The following is a 23,776-nucleotide window of genomic DNA, read 5'->3' on the forward strand; positions in this document are numbered from 1 at the left end:
AAGTGTGTTGAGCAAACGGCTCCTTTTTTGTTTGCACTATGACAACCACAAATTTCTTGCTTGTGTAAAAATCTGGTAAATGAACTGCAAATAACGCTTTTCTACTCTGAGCATTTGCTTTAGTCAACTTGCCTCAGACATTCCCACAAAATCCTTTTTCTATGCGAGTGCCTTCCATCTACCATTCACAGACATTCATACTCTGATGCATCAGACAGCAACTTGGATTTAGTATCCTTCCCAAGGATATTTGGGATGCAGACTGGAGCAGCCAGGGATCGAACCACCAACCTTCTGATTAGCAGATGATGTGCTTTACCTCCTGAGCTACAGCCCCCCCTTATTTTGCACTTGAAAATGGGGCTAATTCTTGAGTCTGTTATCCACTCTGTCCCAAGCTTTTAACACAGACATTAGAGTTTATTAGGAATGCCATATTTGTAGGTTGATGCTCTGCAGCATCAGACATGATGACCTGACAGTGACAGCTCGATCAGTACTTGAAGTCGATGAGGAATTAGAATCTCTGGATAAATATCAATACTTGGCCCTTACCTGTACTGTGGTCATGACCAGTCTGAAGCAAATGTGCTACTGGTCCTCAGCAATGTCACAACACTCAACTCTGATTCAAGCCGTTCTGTCTGTAGCCATAAGTTCTTTTTTAAGAGTAAGCGCCGCAGCAGCAACAAAGCAAACAAATGTCTGTCTTTTTAAATGTTCAACGGTAACATCAATCCTCTAGTACAAACCTCCGAACTATCAACTGGGCATGGGTTTTGCAGCAGCCCACAAATGCTGCTGTAACATGCCAGCAGATGGCAGACTGTTACACCTACTGTGTGTGCCACTAGCACAACAAGAGTTATGGATTTCAATTCTGTGAATGCTTTACATAAGTGACACAGCTGGTTCCTGAAGTAGTCCTACAGGCACTCCATACACAACAGATAATTACAAAGAAACACAGCTACTGCTCTGAGCAAACAGGTCCATGAAATCCTTGGAATGTTCCACGCAGTCGCTCTGCACCTGTTGTTTGGGACAACAGCGCACTGTAGTCAAGAAGCACCAGCATGTAGTGAGTTTGAAAAGGTAGCTGATGACCCGAGATGCATCAGCTGGAACATGAGTGTGTTTGTGAACATTAGACAGAAAAGTGCATGTATGAATGTGACTGGGTCAGTGAGGCTTTCATGAAAGCACCAGTCCAATGATCATTTTTCAATCAAAAGATATTGACAAGAAACTATTTTTCAGCAATTTCAAACAAGGAATTTTACACAGAAACCAAAACTATGACGACATCAGTTACCGTATTTTCACGACCATAAGGCGCACTTAAAAGTCTTAGATTTTCTTCAAAAAGTGCGGCGCGCCCTATAGCGCAGTGCGCCCTATGTGTTGTAAGGAGGACGTAGTAGAGAACACCATGAGAACGTTAAAGGGTGAAGTGTGGGCGTTGATCGTATATACCGGGACAATCGCACATACCTGTATAAAAGAACAGGTATGTGCATTATGCAGGACATTGTTGTTTTAACAACCATGAAAATGGCAAAGAGACACGCTTACGAAGCACAGTTTAAACTGAAGGCCATCAGCTATGCGGAGGAACATGGAAATCGAGCAGCGGCGAGAGAATTTAAGATTAACGAATCGATGGTTCGCAAATGGAGGAAGCTGGAAAACAAGCTCCGGCAGGTCAAGAAGACGCAGCTGAGTTTCCGCGGACATAAGGCGAGGTGGCTCGAGTTGGAGGAAAGACTCGAGCGGTGGATCATCGAGCAAAGAGCGAGCGGGAGAAGCGTTTCGACGGTCACCATTCGGCTAAAAGCAGTTTCACTAGCTGAAGAGATGAACATCGAACATTTCCAAGGAGGTCCGTCTTGGTGCTTTCGTTTTATGAAACGGTGCCATTTTTCCATCCGGACCAGGACTACGGTAGCGCAGCAACTTCCAGCGGATTATAAGGAAAAGCTGGCCATCTTCCGCTCCTACTGCAGCAAACACATCGGCGACAAACACATCCAGCCCAGCCACATCACAAACATGGACGAGGTCCCGCTCACTTTTGACATCCCGGTGAGTCACACTGTGGAGAAGAAGGGGACCAGCACGGTAGCGATACGCACAACGGGGTATGAAAAGTCTTCTTTTACTGTTGTGCTTGGCTGCCATGCTAATGGACAGAAACTGCTGCCTATGGTGATTTTTAAGCGAAAGACTTTGCCTAAAGAGAAGTTTCCAGCAGAAATCATCATTAAGTCAAATGAAAAGGGCTGGATGGATGAGGAAATGATGAAAGACTGGCTGAGGGAGGTGTATGTAAGGAGACCAGGTGGTTTTTTCCACGCAGTTTCACCAAGAGTGGAAGGCAGCGCCGGGCGAGTTACGCCACAATTTGCCAATGGATTGTAGATGCTTGGGCTAACATGTCTGCTGGCACTGTTGTTCGAGCTTTCGCAAAAGCCGGCATCGTTTCCGAGGAGCCGCACGGCACGGAAAGTGACTCTGACAGTGAAGAAAGTGAACCTGGCATGTTTGATGGAGATTTAGCGCAGCTGTTCAATTCAGACACAGAGGATGAGGACTTCGATGGGTTTGATTGATGATAAAAATGTGAGTACCAAACTTTGTTTTGCTCCTGCTTTATTTTTAAATACGCACACTTGTATGCTTGTGTGTTGTTGATGATGACGATTACCGGCAATAGAAATGTGAGTAAGGTACCGAACTCAGGTTTGCTCCCGCTTTATTTTTAATTACTCATACGGTACTTGTATGCGCCCTATGATCCAGTGCGCCTTATGTGTGTGTTAAATACAGTAAGGGCACACATAACTGAGACTGCGCCTTTTAGCACAGTGCGCCTTATGGTCGTGAAAATACGGTAAATGAGGATTCAATCTAAAAGGCAGAGCACCCTAGTCTTTCATTTTGGATCCATGTGTTGGATGATGCTTTTTAGCTCCATCTGCAAAAAACATGCAAAACAAAGGAAAACAAATGAAAGAGTATGTTTAGAAAGGATAGTGTTGCACTCCTCTGGTAGTTTTCAGAGACTCTATGAATCAATGTGAATATTAACTGACGGCCCAGCAGTTTAGTAAAGGCACCTGCATGGTTGTCAGTCCTGTGGAGAAAGGACAGACAGCAGGTTGTTTTCTGTCACAAACACACTCTGTGGGCTCCTCTTGCTTTTGCTCTTGTTGGTCCTTCAGCTGGCTGGAGAAGACTGAAGTTCTAACACGCACACAAAGCTGCGTCTACTGCAGCCACACTCTGTCCTTTCCCCACGTCAACTATGCTGTCAATCCCCTGGAATGGCACACTGCACACTCAGAATCTTTCACTCTGTGCAGCCGAATAGCAACAAAAAGACACTAACGAGCAACCTTGAACCCTGATTAAGACACTGGACATTAGGTGTGAGCCATATGGCCTCAAAATAAAACCACGAGTTTTCAGGAAAAGTTTGCAACAACTTGTTTTATTGATGCGTGCAGCTTGCATTTACAAGTGCACGTTAATATAACTCATTTTGTAATGAGTTACTGTCACTGATGACACACTGCCAGGTTTGAATCGTGAACCTACTGAAATAAGCAGCAGCAGCATGATAGTGACACAGTCTTAGCTGAATGTAAGCACAAAAGCAGGTTAGATGGATTTCGCCCTGGAAATTTCCAGCAAACGTATTAAATTACTAATTAAGACTTTAATTTAACAATAAAGTAACTTCATCCTTGTAATGCTTCAGTATTGTTACAAAATACACAATCATACATGATCCAATAAAAGTGAAAAATCATTTCTAGCTAGGATGTTGTCGTTTTTTTGCTCATGGATTTCCATTTCAGACATGGACATGTTTTAATGGTTTAATGCACATCTGTCAAAAACCCACCAAACCCTTTGATGATAGCATTGTATCTTCTAGATGAGGTAGGTTTCATGTGTGTGTCTGCACCTTGAAGTGTATTAGTGAATGAGTAATTTTAAAAGAGTACGTTAGGCTACAACAAAGAAAAGTGAGCGTATTAGCTAGAGCTTACACTGTGATGCTAAATGTTGTGCTGCTGCAAACAAGATGTTAGATGCTCAGGATGAATGGGAATTGTAATTCAGTGTCCAACATAAGAGCACCAGGTGCTCCAGAGTTCTACTGACCTGCCAAAAGACTTTTCTATTTATATTGGAAAACACAGTTTTATTAATATTTGATTTCATTTAGCTTTAAAACTGAAAAACAATGTTACAAATGCTTTGAAATGTGGTCTAGTACACCCCCATCAGACTCCCCTCTACTACTGCTCTCTTAGCAACGTAGAACTTTAGGTTTTTTGATTTGACCTATTCAGAATACGTTTGGTTAGTTTCTGGTGTGACTTTGCTTGTTGCACTGTCATTTTAATTTGTTTCAATATGGGCTGAATTTCTTTTATTGTTGTAAAGTGGGTGATATTTGCACAGGAAGATTTCAGAGAACTTCCAACACAAACAACAGTTGAGCAGACATCCCAGCCTCAGTAAACATCATGGCCGTGCTGATCGGTTTGACACAGACTAAAGGAAGACGCTTCCACTCCAAGTTTTTAGCTCATTTTGGCTGTTTTACGTTGTGCCAGTTTTGTAAGCACACATTGTTATTTCATTTATGTGCGTTTGTAGTCTGACCATTCAAACTAACTGCATGCCACATTTAGCTCATTACCCATGTTAATAATCTCACGCACATCAGTGCTTTATGCACGTTGCATTCACGAGTACAGTTGATTAGAATCACCAATGAAGCTAACAGATGTCTGCACTGTGGGAGGAAGCTAAAACACTGTCCTAAACACTAATCACATCTTTTCCAAAAGTCTGCTTATTATTTTGACTTGAGTTCAATTTGTTAACTTTGATCCTCGTCTATGGGCAGTCGTGCCCTCACTTCCAAATGGCCTCTCCAAGTGTTGAGCTTTTCTCTGTAGGACACTGGCCTGTTTGTACCTCTGTATTGTGTGTCAGATATCGCCTGTCATAATACCAGGACACATTTTAGGTGATATAAACATGTCAAAACACAATATAATAGCAAGCAACGGCATCCAGTTACATTTCGTAGCGCACACAACGGCACAAGCTAAGATATTACTGAGAGACAGAAACGTGTCCGTCTCCAGTGAGCATTTAGTCAATCAAAACTGAGCTTCTTGAACAATCTCACAATACTTGGAAAAATATGCAAAAAAGTAACAAACCATGTGACTCAAACACACACTATCGAGTACAGCCTGGCTATGACAGCGTGCAAGGAAGAGATCCTGGCAGCTGCTGATGTGCAAACACAACTCCACCAAGCATCGCTGCAACATTTCAGCTAGCTGCCCTCCATATGACAGGAGGAGCAAACAGCGTGATGATGTAGTTACATGGTGCAAAAGCAGCTCGTTAAATAACTTGACCCAAAATACAGAAGCCTGAAGATATGTTTTAATTGTAATCTTATTGTGCAGATTCTTGAAGAGTTACAGAGTGAAGTTAGTTATTGTTAAACTAAAATGGCGGGATATACTTTTCCTTTAAAATTTCCTTTGTTGTCAATGTCAGTAGCTGCTGGAAAAGAAGGATGGAAAATGCAGTTTTGTTTGCACTTAAAAATACAGCTGCGCCAAGCTGCAGTTAATAACAAAACATCAGTATTTGTTTTCTATACTGTCAAACATATCACAGCTTTCCTTTAAATGCTGTAATATATATATATATATATATATATATATATATATATATATATATATATATATATATATATATATATGTCAGAGATCTCTGTCCAGAAGAGCGCAGACCTAGGAACAGCTAAGATACTGTGCAGGACCCTCAAGCTCCCAGGCTGTGGTAGAGGACCCGAGCTTGAAGGATTGACTGCCCGCAGGGGCGAGTGGGGAATTTTATATATATGTATATAACAACTAAAAGCAGAAATCCAACTACAGGCCAACATCAGGCAGCTAGCATACATATAACTGCTAGCAGTAGACAGAGATACTTGTGTAGGCTACATTAAAGGCTATACATAGGTTCACTGCACCAGCATAGATCAAGTAGAAGCATTTGCTTTTGTGTGTGTGTCTCTGTGTGTGTGTCTCTGTGTGTGTGTGTGTGTGTGTGTGTCTCTGTGTGTGTGTGTGTGTGTGTGTGTGTGTGTGTGTGTGTGTCTGTGTAATTACACAGTCACATTTGAACCAGGTAACCTTTCATTGTCATTTGGTTTAACAAAGTCCTAAAGGCACACTAGGTCCAGACTGTCTCACGTGGTGTTGCTCATTACTATTAAAGGTCTGACTAACCAATCTTTGCTAAACATCAGGTATACATGGACTACTGAGCCTAAGAACATCAAGGCCAAACTTTGGCATGTTTAATCTCAACCCAGAGGTAATCCACTGCAAGGACTCTAGATTTACCATCAAACACGTGTGATATAGATGTTGTTCTTACAACAACAACAACAACAACCCACTGAGAGAAACACTGACCTGTGTGAACACATAACTCAAGTCCACTCAGGTGCAGAGTATTTGGCAGGAGTGGAACGGTGGATCAAACACAGGAAACAACAACATGAAACAACTTGCACTTGCTGGTGAATAAAATGTTATAAACTCACTGACTGGAGAAACAGCAATGAGAAGTATTAAGATGCTTTAGCGCTGACCCATCTGAAATCTTCATGCAAGTAGAGGTATTCACTACATCAGCCGGCCCTCTGGTCTAGTCCTCACAGTTGTGTTGCAAGAAGCACAGACAGACCTCAGAGCAATTATAATTCATGCTGACCATGTGCTAGAAAACAAAAGCCATTTGTTGCACTTTCTGAACACTACTAAATAAAAACTGAAAAGTTACGGCCCATCAAAACCATTCTTTTTGTTTATTTGCTTTTTTAAGCCCATCGAAACGCTAACGGTCCGACTGTAGACAGACATGTGGCCACTTTTAGAACGCCGGGGTCACACGCCAGGACCCTGACACAGTCAACGCACAATTTAAAGTCAACACATGCTCCTAACATTGTGTATATATAAATGATCACAAATGACCACACACACAGGTTACTATACTGTGAGTAAAGAAGAGTTTCCACTGTTTTGAAATCAGTGGGATTGTGTATATTCTGGTGTGTACTAACTCTTGTTCTTGCGGAGCAGGGCTGAGGCGATCCAAGGTTCTGACTGGACCATCCTGCAAGTGGGCACAGTCTGGTCTTCCACAGATGATGACGTGACAACCATGGAAATGCTTGGAAATGTCCAACGCAGCAGGGAAACAGTGTCAATCAAAACGCTGTGACAGACGAGCAGAACTCGTGCGGGTCAGGTAACTGTCATCAATCCCAGAGTTTGCTTCAAAAGTTTACATCCAACTAAAAAAGGAATCTTGACGTGGTGGGAAACCAACCAACCAACCAATCAAAAGGCACCGTCTTCTCTGGCTTGTTTTAAAAAAAATGTTTTTTTAAATCTTTTGTGACTGTGGTTTCTAAGGCAACCAAATGGTGTACAGGCAGCTTGTCTCTCGGAAGTAAAAATATAAAGGATGTAATTTCTGTCTTTTGTGGTGTTACACTATATATAGATCTCTCATGGTACATATAGATATATATTCTGTCTCTCTGCAGACATGGGAGTGGAAGGGAAAGAATATTTGGTTAGTCAGGTCAGTTTTTCGTTAGGTTGGTTTTGGCAGTTTCATGCATTCTTTCTGTGCGCTGGAGGCGTATATCACTCCAGGTCGCTGGTGACTGATCTTTCAGGTAGTCAAAAGCAAGTGTTTTATCGAATCTAGTGTCTACTGCGATCACGCGTTGAGGCCAAACGTCCCAGGGATAAAGGCATAGAGTCTCTTTGATACGTTCAGTAAGTCCTGGCCAGAATAAACCAAAAGTAAGTAGCTAGTTCTTCAGCCATTTCAGGAGCAATCCAGAACGGGCTTTGTGTCCGCTGAAGATTTGACTAGTGGAGCACAGGACTGCTAGTTTTGCCAGGTTCCTTAGACTACATGGTCAGTATGGTTCAAGCACATCTTTTATTATTATTATTATGCAGCAGAGTATGTCCAGTTGTTGCTGTTTTTCCAGACTACTTATAAGCCACCTCAACTAGCTGTAAGTGGAACCTGTGCTAACCAGGCTCGCCAAGCATACTGCCAGGTGGACGAGCGAGGTAGGATGATAGATGGGATGGAAGAGAAGGAGATGGAGGGGAGTTGGGTTTCCAGCTGCCTGCTTTTACCCCATCCCTGACACTAAAAATAGCCCCAATTACTGGTGCTTTCTGGGGGACTCGTTGCCAGACAGAGTAGGACAGCACAGAGTGATGTGATCACTCAGACTAATCCAGTGACACAAACAGCCTGCACCGAGAAAGTCACACAGTATATTCAGCCTGAGCCCCACGGAGTCCTGTGCCGTTTCCCTTCAAAGCCTACAGCAAGAGGTGGCTGCCCTCTGTCAGGCTAAAAAGGCGCCCTTTTATTAGCCAAACAATATTAGTATACACTCAGCCTTAACAAGAAGCACTTTTTTGCGCAATCCAGTGCGCCTTGTTGCTTCAGAGGTGTGTAGCTCCACACAAAGTTACTCTAACTGTACTTGAGCATTCGCGAGTCAACGGGACCGCCGGCTGGCGCGAAGTGACGAACCACCAGCACGGGAACACTTCACCTCAGCCGAGGAACTCTTTCAGCTCCGATTCAGAAGCGGAGGAAATATCGAGAGGCAGTATAGCTCCAGCGTCTGTGCGCTGGGGCCGAATGTTCCCCGCGTTAGACAAAAGCCGACGACGGGCCGCGTTACACTCCGAAACACCGGCACAATAACACGGTCCAGGAAGAAGTCGAGTCTCTGAGGTAATTACTCGCTAGTAATATCGCAAACAACGACTGAACTGCAACAAGCCAAAACTTCAGAGTCGCCTCGGAGTAAACAAAAGAAACCAATTCCAGAGTTCCTGAGCTTGCTGCCTTTCGCTTCTTGACGGGCCCACTCGTCAGTCTGCTTCCGCTTTCTTCTCTCGCGCTTACTGTCCTCGTATACTCGTCCTTCTCAGAACGGGAAAAATAGTTTTATTCCTTCAAGGTGGAAACCTTCTCCGGGGCGATTGTGAGTCATATTTTTCGCCCGTTTCCTTCTCCGTTAGACAGAATCTGTGCGCCTCTCCCACACGCTCCCCCACCCTGCGATGGGGACTGTACCATGTGCCGGTGGCAGGGGTCGGGGCTGGTGTGTCTGGCACAGATACACCGAGTACTATTAATACCAGCAGAGCTGCGAACACAGGTTAAACACGTGGCATTGTGGACGTTCCACACAGACTGTCATATCAACTACCAAAAGTATTTCAAATAACTATACGAAACAGCATCAACAAATCAAGTGAGTTAGCGGTACAGCTGCCTTCCCTCTGACAGCAGTAGTCTGCTCCAAGCAAACCTCTCCCGTCCTGTCCATTTATAGTAACAGCGGGATATATATACTGGAAGTTTATACACAGGCATACATGGACAACGTTCACTGAAAATCGAAAAACGATTGAACATTGTATACACGGGACATCTTTGACGGACGACTGTTTTACATAACATTAGTCCGTGTTAACAGTGTTAAAATGAGTGAAACAGATAATCTCTGTTTTACTTCAAACTACATCAACCTTAGTTTGTTCTCGGTGGACAGCAGCCTGTGAGACCGTAAAAACGAGTAGTTAAATGACAGTTTAATTAATGCGTTATTCGGTTGTCAGAAATGAACCAAATGCCACGTTTATGTTGCTACCGTGTAACACACAAAGGCTCTTTTTGTTCTGGCTTTCAAAATGTTCTAACTTCTCTGTACTCTGGCAGTCGTAGCCTCTACCCTCACTCTGCACGCACACTCTCTGTTGCTACCCGACGCCATGGCAGCTGCAACGCAATTGGCTACATAAAGTCCCATCCCCTGCTGTAATTGGGTAGCAACGGCTCTGTGGGCGGGGCGGTCGGCTTAGTTTCCCTGGGTCTCTTCTGACGGCGCGGTGCGAGGCAGTGGTGACGCGGAAATAGTTTGAAGATGTCAGGTAGAAATGGAAAGAAGGACAGGCAGACCGAAATGGTGGGGGTGGAAATACAGCGGGGGAGAGAAAGGGGCAAAAGGTTCCAATAAGCACATGGTCACTGAGTGACTTTACAGCTGAGAGGTTTGACTTGTCTTTACAAACCAGCCAAAGCTAAAAGTTGTTCCTGTTGCTATCCGAGCATTCTGGCTAAATCAAGCACAATGCTGCCTGGGAACAGCACAGTGTTAGAAACCAGCTGATAGCTCCTTGCTTTAAAATCACCCTCAAACTCAGCTGCCTCAACAAATGTGTCAGTGCTCATCAGTTTTTAGGATTTGTTTTAAATACAGGCTGACTCTCGAACTGGTGTTGAATGAAGTCATATATGGTTTTTAAAACAGTAACAGCCTAACTAGTCCACAATAGCTTTGTGTAATCACCTCCCAGTGCTTCATCATTCTAAATGTAGTGCCCTTTCAAAAGGGCAGAATCTTCTGTCACGTCTACTGGTTACTGTTGGACTTCACATCCTGATTGTTGTATTGGTGTTATATTTCTGTTATTTTGAGATGACTCCGCTTATTAGCTCCAGTATGTAATTCATTTATGGGCAAATGCTGTTGATATAGTCCTATGAAGGGCATGCTACAACAACAGACAGATACTCTAGTTCTGAACACCAAGCTAAATTTCACACCAAATGTATCAGAAAGTCCCCAATTTATGCCTTTGCAATGTTCCTCTGACTGCAGCCATCTCCAAAACACTTGGGGTCCAATTTCCCTCACAATCACATGATGAAAAACAGCAGACCAATCACAGTTAAATTAAGACAGCCTGGCTAAATAATCAAATTTGCATTTTTAAAAAAAATCAATGAAAATAAAAGGCATAACAGACAAATGCAAGACAGTGGCAACAGGGTATTACATGAAGATTTATTGCTACAGGTGCTCTACTTCAAAAATGACTCATGCCCAGCTAAGGTTGACTGGGCCTGTGTAGGAACCAGTGCAATGTTAAGCATGCTACAAAGGGGAAAGTGCAGGCCCCCAAAGTTCTACAGGAAGACAGTGGTTTGGCGGGTATGATGGTTTTAGTAAATATGATCTAACCTAAAGCAAATTTCTCCTGAACAATGATTAAGCTGATATTTGGGTGCAAATGCCAGAAATCTCACTGGATCTAAAGCTGGAAATAAAAATAAGAAAAGCCCCAAACTAAGCTGTAAAACCAACAGTGAATAAAAGAGGCAGATCAGGATTTATAATAAAGACCGATGAGTAAGGAAGGTTTATACCTTACAGCCAGATGTATCCATAACAATTAAAAAGACAGCTTTTCACTGTCCTACCACAGTGCAGACCTGGACAGCTTATATGTGACCTTCAAAATAAAAGCAACAAAGGTGTATTATAATTTCCATAAAAGTAAAAAGAAACAAACAAACAAAAAAAAACCTCCTGATGAGGAGTTTATCAAAGACTGTGTGACTCAAAGACTGCTAAATAAACCCTGAGCATTAGACAACGTGCCCCTCTTCAGCTGAACCATAACAAAGTGGACAGAGAAGGTGGGAAATCTTCAGTTTTGACTTTCTCCTTGACACTGGACGAGAACTTTCAGATTTGAGACACAGCCCAGTTTCTCATTTTTGTATGTGGGATTACAAAAGTGTTTGATATTACGGATAGGCTGGGGCTGAAATGGATCAAACTGGCAGGTGTTACAACGATGGCTGTCCAAATCTGATAGAAACAAAACACGTTTGAAGCAGGTGCAAGAAAATGAAGCCAGAACTGAAAACAGGTATTTTTGCATTTATCATACACCAGCAGATGTTGTATAGCATAGTGTTGATGTTAAAATCAAAATAGTTAACTTCATTAGGCAAGAGCAATGATCATAGACAGTTTATTGAGCATCTGGTGACATAGGCTACCACACATCTGGTGGCTCAGCCAAAGTGATACAAGAGTTTTGTGAGAAGTAAGGCAAGGACATCCCAGATCTCCCAGATGCAGAGTGGAAGGGCGATGGTGCATTTGCTCAGACCCTGAACCTGACTTTAATGAACTAGTTCAAGCCCAAATCAGAGATGTCTCTCAGGGGATAAGGAGAAAGAACTGAACAAAATGAGAGATGAAGCAACCGAATTACAATTAAAATAGCAGTAACACTTTATATAAAGTTAAAAGTCACATGCACATTTTGTTCATAATTGATTTTAGGAAAACTGATTATATGTTGGTTTTTGCTGTGCTGATTTCACATTTTCATTGGCCAAGGACAAACAGCACTATGACAAAGTTGACGTCAAACTGATGTTACATCTGCTGTCACTAGCAGCACTGCAGGTCATGCACCTCTTAATGCTTGTAACCTGTCATGCTGTGCTGCTACCACTGATTTGAACACGCAACTGTATAATCAGTGCAAAGATCAGAGATTCACAGATTATACAGAAAGATATGCTGCAACAGTTTGAAAATCGGAGATTTTTTGGAAAAAAACAAAACAAGCTGTAAACAGTTTTAGGTGTTTCTCCTGCTGTAGCACTGCTGATGGGAGTTACTGTCTGAGAGGCGACGCCCATTATTCAGTGATGATGTTAACGGCGATGTGCGAAGCAACTAATGACAATTTAATTGTAGCATCTACTCTTACCAGTAGGTGATAAAAATTAATACTGATTATAAACAAGTTTATCTTATTGGTACTCCACAACAGACCTGGGTTTTTATGTGGCCCTTTGGGAGAATGAATTGCACAACCCAGAGCTTATAACAGTTCTACTCTCACGATGCAGTCCGCCACCCTTCAAAACTATCAAAACAAAAACATTTAATACAAATATCTAAACTATGACATTTATATACAACAAGTCTTGACTCACATTTCTTTATATTTATCGTCCAAGGAGCCAGAGTTACTTGTCATTTTTTTTCACAGTGGTCTTAAGCAAAACTTCTTCTACTTTCTGAAGGTCTTTCAGAGTTTTTATTTGGACATTGGCTTCTTTTTCACTTGTTTTTAGTCCAACACTTGTACCTGACTACTTTCAACACTGCATCTTGATATCTGGCCCACGAAACATAAAAAAGTACTTAACAGACAGTTCAGCAAATAACCAGTTTTAATTGTTCTCTTTAGGCAATTTTATAATAGCAGCCTTTTGCAAAAAACTCATCATTTGTTCTCATTCTTTTAGTTGACTCAATTTAAAAAATGCAAATATAGGCATTAAATGGTATTTTTGAAGTAGCAATGTGATTCCCAAAAAGCTATTAGCTGAAAACTATCATATCTTAAGAGAGTGTTTGCAGTGTCCTTAAAAAACTGAAGGTGGACAAGGGAAGGAGTCCAGTACAGACATGAACCTTGACTGCGAGATGCATCTACTATCCACTGAAGCCTCATCAGGAATGGTCTCAGTAGAAGGGCTGCTGTCAAGAAACCATTTTTAAGGAAGAAAAATGGGAAGAAAAGACTGAGGTATGCCAAATTACACAAGAACTGGACTGAAAAATCAGGGGAACAGGTCTGACGGAGTGGTGAATCCAAATGTAACAATCAGTTCAACTTGAGATCAGTATGTATGAGGAGGTCAAGGGAAAGGTCCAAATGTGAGCTCTGTCATGGTTTAGGGTGCATGTCACTCAGTGGTTTTAGAGATCCTGTCAAAATTGATGGAAGTATAAATGTAGAAAAGCATTCGGATTCAGTCGGGAAAAGGTTTGGTTTTTCAGCAATGATCCAAAACACACTGCCATTGCAGTAAAAGCCTAGTTGGATAGAAAACATCACAATGATACACTATCAGTCGTGGATTGGGTTCCCTCAGACCTCATCATTAAAACAGGATAAGATAAGATACGCTAAGATGAGCTTTACTGCCATTGTAAGCATGAGCATACAATGAAATTGGAAACATACAATGAAATACTGAAGCAGTGTGGGCTCTTCTTGACAAACAACAGAGCAAATACAGAAACACCCAAAGAGATTTGAATGTCCTTCAAGACGCCCGGGAACTATTCCCGAAAACTATTTAAAGAAGTTACGGGAAGCTGCTGAAGAGAGCAGTGAGAGGAAGAGAGGTTGTGTTGAAGAGTGAAACTGGTCATACCAAATATTGACGCTCAAGCTAGTTAGAACTGTATGTACATACTATATCTCCATGTAAGTGCAGCATTATTTCCCGTTTTCCTAAGAAAATATAAAGAAACGTGGAGTGGCTCATGACTTTTGCACAGTACTGTACACTCAGGACTTCATTACTACGTGGATACTGGTGTATATTAAGCACTAGTTTCATTTAAGTTCCTTTGTACAAGGAGTTTTGATCATAGATGGTATTTTCTCAGAGTCTTGCTTTTTCACATTTTTTGTGCTTGATTTTAATCGGTACTTGATGAATAACAGTTTAAAATGTATCCTGACCTGTAGTAACCCGGTACAATTGGCTTTAATATAGATTTTCTCTCGTAGTATTTTTGATTTTGACTTTGATGTAAAATAATTCATTCTAAAACTAACATCCAGCTCAAGTACACTATAATTATGTGCGTCCATTTCCTGCTGAACTGTTCTTTTTGTGTGTGTGTTTTATTTCTCTACTGCTGTCTATATTTCCAAATATGTGAATAAACTTTAGTATTTCCCTTCATGGACTTACTGTCTTCCACTAAATCACGTTCAGCTGTACTAACGACCAGACAGCGGAGATTACAGCAGCAGTGCATGGAGGCAAGCAGACTTTGAGTCTCACGTGCCTTGCAGCAAAATTCCACCCGGCAACTATACACTGTACCATGGCAACAGCCTTGCTATTGGTCCCCGGTGCGTTTTCAAATGACCAATGGGATGGCCAGCCGCGGGTGATGCTTGTTGCTAGGTAAACATGATGCAGAGGAAAGATAGAGGAGCAGAATTACCATGCTGCTACTGCAGGGTGCTTTAAGCAAGGAATGGAAGAGCACTTTACAGTCGGAGATACCCTTCTCTTTCTCAGCACTTGGCGGTGCCATAGAGACAAAGAGAAGACGAAGCAGGAATGACACAGTCAAAAAAAGAGATAAATATTAGACTGGTGAGGATGGCACTGCCATAGGGAGAGCTTCCTTAGAAAAATTTAAAACAGTAACGTTTTCCAGGTTTTTGTGTGTGTGTGTGTGTCACCGAATATTACTGATTTAATGAACATGTCCATTTCCATAGGAGAAAAAAAAGCTGCCTCAGTACAACTCAGCAAATGTGGGTAACACACCCTAACAGATTAATGTTAATGAATACGATAACACAGTAAAATACATAGTGCTTTAGCATGATAGTTAAAACAATCATGTAGTGACATTACTATAAGCCTACAGTACTTACTAGCAGATCAGGACACAGGGCATATTGCATAGATGACAGTGATGCACATATGAACAGCTGTGATCTACTTCAAACACTGGTTTTCAGTTAAATGATACCTGGAATAAAGGAATTACAGACCAAAAGATACTGAACTTTCTGTTTCAACTGTACAACCTGAACTGCACATGACCTCATTATTCTTCTACCAAACAGTCACCCGTGTACATATCCAGTCATCTCACATCATCAGCATCAGAATACTTTATTATTATGTGGTCACGTAGGGTTCCACCTAGCTCAGGGTTACAAAGTTTCTGTATGACATGCCCTCTAACAGCATCTTGATTTCATTTATTTAGAAATGTTAGGAAAAAAGAAACGTACCAGTTGGCTATTGTTTTAGTAATAATAACTATTTGTTATTAATAATAATAACTAATAAATAAGCCACACACTAAAGATAAGTATACATGTGTGAACCAACAACTGTAGAAAAGGTGGACGACTTGTTTGTGGGGGCTGCCATGTTCCACTTTAGGAGCCAGAGTCTGCGCAGTATCGACTTTAGGTGGAGTTGCGTCAAACCCCGCCCACACGCCCGCTGGACTTGCACGCAAATACGCCCCCTCTACACTTTTTGCGTAGCTTGGCTGCTCCAGTTTTGAGGACATCTGCTGAGTGGGGTTTCCACGACTGACAGATCGCTAAATTAGGATAAGTACAAGAACATCACCATAATTAAAGAGACACACATCTTAATTTGTTATAGTTCTACAACGTCTAATATCACTCTGTAGTTCCTGTTGTTAATTCTTTAGCTAGATCAGCCATTAGCATGTCTATATGTTTGGATAATTGGGCACTCCTTAGTTTTTGTTGTCGTATTTTAGACAGAGGTTACTGTTAATATCAGAATTATCTGGAAATTAAATGTTGAGATTTGAGACGCGAGCCGGACGATGATATAAAACTGAAGAGTTTAAGATCCGTTACACTCACAGACCACTCTACAGCCCGGTAACATGGAAACTTAATGTTAGATTGAAAACACAGCAGCAGGAGGTTTCATACAAGTGTAATTTGTTCTATTAATTTAATAACAGGATCCAGAGTCCACATTATTATTAACAATTATCCTGGTGGAAAACTAATGAGGGAGACCATCAGCACCAAGGTTTGGAGAAATGGCCTCCCTTTCCTTCATCACAGCTGTCCTGCACCAGATGTTGTGTTGATTCACTCACAGACATCATTTGAGAAACTTCTGGAAGACTGAAGCTCACCGCAAGGATCAAGGAGGGCTCATAATCTTCATCAGCAACTTCAGACCTCAACCATAGGCTCACCCCATAACATGGACAAACCCAGCACCTCATGAACAGTGTGATACTGACCTTTGGTTATGTTAGAAATACTCACATCATCCTCATATCATCATCATCATCATCAACTTTATTTATAAAGCACTTTAAAACAACCACAGCTGACACAAAGTGCTGTACATTGGAACTGTAAAATAAAATTACATGAGATATAAATAAAAAACAAATAAAAGAAGAGTGAAATCATTAATTAAATAACTACTGCATTAAAAAAGAAACTGAGTCTCACTGAGGTTAGAAGCCAAGGAATAAAAGTGGGTTTTAAGACGTGATTTAAAAGTGGACAGTGAAGGGGCCTCTCTAACATGCATGGGCAAATTATTCCATAATTTTGGAGCCACAATAGAGAAGGCCCTGTCCCCTCTGAGCTTCCTCCTGGATCTCGGTACCTCCAGGAGCAGCTGGTCAGCTGACCTGAGAGACCGACAGGGTATGTGGGGATGAAGAAGCTCAGAGAGGTAAGGCGGGGCAAGACTGTGTAGACATTTAAAAACAAACATAAGAATTTTAAAATTAACTCTAAAAGACACAGGCAGCCAGTGCAGAGAGGCCAGCACGGGGGTTATATGCTCTCTCTTTCGAGTTCCTGTTAGGAGTCGTGCAGCCGCATTTTGAACCAGCTGCAGACGTGAGAGCAACGACTGACTGACCCCCACATAAAGTGAGTTACAGTCGTCCAGGCGGGAAGAAATAAAAGCATGGATCACTGTTTCAAGGTGCTGCCTCGAAAGAAAAGATTTTAGTCTTGCCAGTCGCCTTAAATGATAAAAACTGGACTTCACCACTGCTCTGATTTGGTTGTCCAATTTAAAATCACTGTCCAACTTAAAACCAAGGTCAGTAACAACAGATTTAAAATAGACTTCCAGGGATCCTAAAACAACAGAGGAGGACTCACAGGGACCACTGGGTCCAAACACCAACACTTCTGTTTTCTTTTTATTAAAATTTAAAAAGTTTCGAGCCAACCAAGCTTTAATGTCATCTAGACATGTCAAGAGAGGTTTTATGGAGATGGCATCCTTGCGTTTTAGTGTCAAATAAATTTGGCAGTCATCGGCATAACAGTGAAATGCAAAGAGGCTCTCAACTTTTAAAAATGTTATATTCAGTCCTGTACAAAGTTATATACATATAAAATATGCACATTACTCTCTCTGATGACTCTGATATGAATGACACTGAAGTATTTTATGCTCCCGTATACTGACACCAGTTACACGGATGATAAATCCCTTTGACTTTTTGTCAAAGCTGGACCTCCTCTCAGTGTCCCTGCTTTATCTGCTGCTCCCAACAAATATACGCAAGTTTCTCTGCGACTGCAGCTGCCAGTCAAAGTCTTGATATCATGATGATGTTGCACCTAAATTTTACAGCAACAAATTAAATCAAATTTATGAGAAAGGAGACCCCCCTCAACACAAATCAGTTTGATATGAACTACTAATAATGGCAGGAAACATCTTTGGGAAAATTCCAACTTGGAGTTAGTATTTTGCCCAAGCAGACTAGAACAGAGTTCGAACCACTCACCTTCTGATTAGTAGATGGCCGGCTCGACCTCTGAGCTACAGCCACCATCACCATCAGTGGTTCAAACATACAGACGCATAATAGACCATGCAGTCAGACATTCATTCCAACACACATGCAAACAGTCAAAAACTATGGCTGAAAATAGGAGAGAAAGATTACATGAACGTTAACCTAGAAAAAGTCATTTTCAGCAGCTGTTTCAAACAAATCTCAAAATCTGCAGACCTGATTGGCTGAGGAAGGCTGCTCCACAGTTTGGGCACCACAACCTCAAAAGCATGATCACCTCTGTTTGTAAAATCAGAGTGAGGGAGTGAGGAGACTGGTTAGAAGATCGGCTGCAGTGATAAGGTCTCAGAAACTCTGCTACATATGCAGGAGCTCATATTGGAGTCATATTTATTAATAACAGGATTTTAACCTCCTAGGACCTGGCATCCACATATGTGTGGACGTCACATTTTGGGTTATTTAGACCAAAATACTCTATTTTGCTCTACAAGGGCCTGATATCCACTTACAAGGACATTATCCTGCTACTGTTCTATCAACATTTTAAACGAATATCCTCATATGTGGATCTCATTTTTCTTAGAAACAAAAATTAGGTAAAAATAAAATCTGGTAATTCTTTGTTTTTACATTCATCAGGTCCCAATCAGCCCAAATATCAAAGAGAAATTAAAAATGCTGCTGTGGAAGAGTTCAGGTCTTAGGAGGTTAAAGTAGATTCTAAACGTCGCCAGTGAAGGGATGCAAGAATGGGTGACTAGCTGAAGAGGTTACTTGGATGAGTGATGAAATGTTTCTCCCACTGAAAACGCTACAACCAGATGAACAGAATCGACTTTTTGGGTTACCCTTACCTGGATGATTGAGCACGCATCAAGACAAAAACTTATTATAGTACTTCACTCGTGATATGTGTTGCAAATGTAAACACTTTGCTATTGCTAAGTACTGCAGTAACATATATTGGGGTGGCTGTAGCTCAGGAGGTAGAGCAGGTGCTAATTGGTTAGTGGTTCAATCCTTGGCTAATCCAAGTCGGCATGCTAAATACTGATGCATCCATGGGAGTATTAATGTGTGTGAATGGTAGATAGAAGGCACTTCTATCGATGAAGTGCTTGTATGAATGGGTGAATGAGAGAGTATCAGAATCAGAATCGTTTAATAATCCCAAGAAAAAGTAAAAGAGTAAAAAAGTGCTATAAAAGAATCAGTTCATTTAAACACTTTTCTTCAATGGCTGTAGCTGTACTATAACTTAACTTTACCATTATTTACCAGGATTATGACAGCTGTGAGAAAAACATTTAAACAGTGTCAGTACCCGGGTCCCAGTGTCATGAGGAAGAAACCAGAAAAAAGCCTTCATTTTGTAACAACGTCAAACACAGGTGTTTGCACATAAAGTAGATGATGGATTGTGTAGCTCACAAATCTTAGTGCTTCTGATTGCTTTCCCTGATGCCACCACTTTTTTTAACTGTGCAGCACTAATGTTAAATATGATATGAAAAAATGTTACGACAAAAGATTAAACTATTACAAATATATTCGTTTTTTGGATATTAAAAATATCCAAAAACTAATAAATTGAAACTGATCAATTTTCTTGCGCTTATCTGAAGTCAGGTTGCAGGGACACCAGCCTACGCAGGGAAGCCTCCCTCTTGCCCGCTACCTCCACTAGCTTGTCCAAGGAAACCTTGAGGTGTTCCCAGGCAATCCGATATAATCTTTCCAGCATGTTTTGGGTGTACCCCAGTGCCTTCTCCCAATAGGAGAGAACACCTTATCCCCTACACACACAGATTTTCTTTAATATTCCTACGTAACAGAGCGTGTGCCTGCGCTGCCTCTGTGCTGTCTTTCAGTCCAGCCACTGGTAGGATTTCTGGAGGTCAGCTGCCTCCTCTATCTGCTGGTGGTACGTATCGTGCAGGGGCCTGTCCTTCCAGGATGGTTCCTCCTCTTGCTCCTCTTTCTTGGGTTTCTGCTGCCTGAGGTATTCACTGAGCAGATGTTTGTCTCATCCTGGACTGTGGTGCTGACACTCACCAGCCCCCAGCCTCCTTCCTTTTGCTTAGTGTACAGCCTGCATGGTCAGGAGCCTCCTTGTGTTGATGTCAGTGGCTTCTATCTCCTCCTTTGGCCAGCTTATTATCCCAGCAGGGGACCTGATCATGGACAGGGCATAGGTGTTGATAGCCCAGATATTGTTCTTACGGTTCAGCTGACTTCTCAGGACCTGCCTGACCCTCTGCAGGTACTTAGTGGTTGCAGCTTTCCTAACAGGGTCTTCGTGGTTTCCATTTGCCTGTGGGATTGCCAGGTACTTGTAGCTGTCCTCAGTGTCTGCAATGTTGCCTTCTGGTAGTTTGATCCTCTCAGCTCTGACTACCTCCCCTCTCTTCATTACCATCCAACTACACTTCTCCAATGCGAACGACATGCCGATGTTGTTGCTGTGTATCCTGGTGGTGTGAATCAGTGAATCGATGTCTCGTTCACTCTTGGCATACAGCTTGATGTCATCCATGTACAGGAGGTGGCTGACAACTGCTCCGTTCCGTAGTCGGTATCCGTAGCCAGTCTTGTTAATGATCTCACTGAGGGGGTTCAGGCCTATGCAGAACAGCAGTGGGGACAGAGCATCTCCTAGATAACGCCCACACTTGATGGTGACTTGTGCTATGGGCTTGAAGTTGTCCGCCACATCCCCATTGAGTTCCTGATGAAGGCTCTTAGGGTTCCATTGATCTTGTATAGTTCTGGGCATTCCAGTATCCAGCTGTGGGGCATTGCATCATAGGCCTTCTTGTAATCAATCCAGGCAGTGCACAGGTTGGTCAGCCTGGTCTTGCAGTCTCGGCTGACTGCTCTGTCTACCAGTAGCTGGTGTTTTGCTCCACTGGTATTCTTGCTAATTCTCTTCTGTGCCCCACTCATGTATTGAGTCATGTGCCTGATCTTAGCCGCTATGATGCCTGAAAGGAGCTTCCACGTGGTACTGACGCAGGTTACTCGCCGATAGTTGGATGGGAATGGTCCCTTCTGGGGGTCCTTGGAGATCAGGGCTGTCCGGCCAAAATTCCTTGTGAATTCCCTTAGTGAATTCTCATTACCGATATGCGCCCGGATCCACCTTTCTAACATTTTTGTTAATGTCATAAAAATTCCTTATCGTCTAAAATAAATAAAATTTTGCCGACATATATAAAAATATCTATAATTATGTTTAATATTAAAATATATTGTGTTTAACAAAATAAAACATTTGAATTTATTAAAAATGACTAAATGTTTCTTATTAGCATGATGCGACTTCACCTGCTCTGACCAGGCCAACAGCAAGTTTTCATAGAAGATTCAAACTGTTCTCTCTTCTCTCGCTTTGATATTCTTGTTACTGCATCTCCCGTCTGTGACTCTGCCCATTATCATTACCCATATGGGATTATACTCCATACTTTTCTAAATATAACAAACATTTTTTATAATCACAAAGAAAATGTAAGGCTCCAGCATGAAGCAGTGTTCAAGGCTGTGCAGTATGCTAGCATTTCAGCTTATTTGTGAACTTAGCCGAGAGCGTCTCATTAGCGTTGCTCATGATTGTCATTAACACGCACTCAGAAGGATCTTAAAGGTGACGAGAACCTTTAATGCGGAGATGCGACCCGCATATAAGCTTCATTTTAAAAGCAGTTAAGAGATTTTGTGTTTAAAACTTTTCAAACGTACTAATATTGTATTTTTAGATTAGCTTCAGAAACAAAGGGAAAGACTGTATATGGATCGTGAGCTGCTCGAGGAGTACAGGACACATTTGGGCAAAGTACTTCAAAAACACGAATGATCACTTTGAACAGTAATAGCAGTAACATCAGTCTTTCAGTTGTTTTTACTTTCTTTGTTGCTTGCATCTTTTCTCAGTCAATTGGGTAAACTCAATTATTTTCATTACCATAATTCTTATCTCCACAAGAGACTTTTCATTACTGCTATGCATGAAAATGTGCAGATTTCTAAAATGTTTTATCTTCCAGAGACAAGAATTTGTCATATTTATCAAAACATTTTCTTTAATCGTCGCCCTGCTGGTGTTTTTGTGAGCAATAACATTAATTAAAAAATGAGCTCTACATTTACATGTTTGTGTGTCGGTCATGAGAAATATATAAATCATTAATTTTCATTAATTTTCATTTATTTAGGTAAATCAGAAAAGATCTTTTAAAAATCTTTTCCTAATTAATGGTCTCAGTTTGTTGGTAATGAGATTCATTTTTGGATCATGCTGCCATTAAATGAGAATAAAAAGTCCATGAAACTGTTTTATAATAATACTTTTATCAAACTGTATGGCAGGTTTACAGAATTGCTTAAATAAGAGAGAGAATATTTATATTTTCATCTTCGTGAGAACCACCCGTGAACGGAGAGGTCAGCAGCGTGGTACAGCGGTATGTGGATTACAGGTCAGGGTTTGGGTTGATCTGTCAGTGATGTTCAAATTCAAATTCAAATTTTATTTGTCACGTACACAGTCATACACAGTACGATATGCAGTGAAATGCTTGGACAACTGCTCGTGACCTAAAGAGAACAAAAAAGGAAAAGGCTATGAATAAGAAAGGAAATAAATATGAAAAATTAAAAAGGGTAAATTTAACTAGGAAGGAATAAAATATAAATTAAGGTTAAAAATGAAATAACTGTACAACACAAATTAGAATGAAGGGTAAATTTAACTGGGAAGAATAAGATAAAGATAAATATATAAATTAAAGTTGAAAATAAAATAACTGTACAACAAAATACACAATACACAATATAGAACTATATAAGAATGTATGAAGAAATCTAAATATAAATAAATATATACACAATAACAGCAGCTGTACAAGTATTAACTGGAAATGAAGAATATAGTGACCAGTGTTGTGCAAAACCAAAGTCCAGAAAGTCCAGTGTGTGTGTAAGAACCATATGTGTGGGTCAGTACTGTGTGGTGGTGTGATTGAGAGACCGTATCGCCTGCGGGAAGAAGCTCCTCCTCAGTCTCTCTGTGTTGGTCTTCAGGGAGCGGAATCGCTTTCCTGACCTCAACAGAGAGAACAGTCTGTTGTTGGGATGGCTGAGGTCCTTCACCATCTTCCTGGCCTTGGTCCAGCACCGCCTGCTGTAGATTGAGTGCAGGTCAGGGAGCTCGGAGCGGATGGTGCGCTCAGCTGACCGCACAACCCTCTGTAGAGCTCGTCTGTCCTGCATGGTGCTGTTCCCGAATCAGGTTGAGATGTTTCCCGCCAGGATGCTCTCTATGGTGCACGAGTAAAAGTTCCTGAGCACCTTGGAGGGCAGTTGGAAGTCTCTCAAGCGTCTGAGGTGGTAGACGCTGTC

The 23,776-nt window shown here is 41.5% G+C and overlaps 1 protein-coding gene across 2 annotated transcripts in view; it reads right to left on the reverse strand.

Annotated features, from left to right (window-relative positions):
- dyrk1b (dual-specificity tyrosine-(Y)-phosphorylation regulated kinase 1B) overlaps positions 1–23,776 on the reverse strand; it is a 61,134-nt gene that overhangs the window by 22,167 nt on the left and 15,191 nt on the right. Inside the window, exon 1 of one of the 2 annotated variants that reach the window (XM_026183440.1) lies at positions 7,181–10,909. The exons of the other annotated variant lie outside the window; for it this stretch is intronic. Within the exon in view, the coding sequence (XP_026039225.1) occupies positions 7,181–7,283 (103 nt within the window). The 5' untranslated portion in view covers positions 7,284–10,909. Of the gene's footprint in view, positions 1–7,180; positions 10,910–23,776 lie in introns of those variants that run through there. 2 annotated transcript variants of the gene reach the window in all.

The sequence above is a fragment of the Astatotilapia calliptera genome, chromosome 11 (genome assembly GCF_900246225.1).
Source record: "Astatotilapia calliptera chromosome 11, fAstCal1.2, whole genome shotgun sequence".
Classification (NCBI taxonomy): Eukaryota; Metazoa; Chordata; class Actinopteri; order Cichliformes; family Cichlidae; genus Astatotilapia; species Astatotilapia calliptera.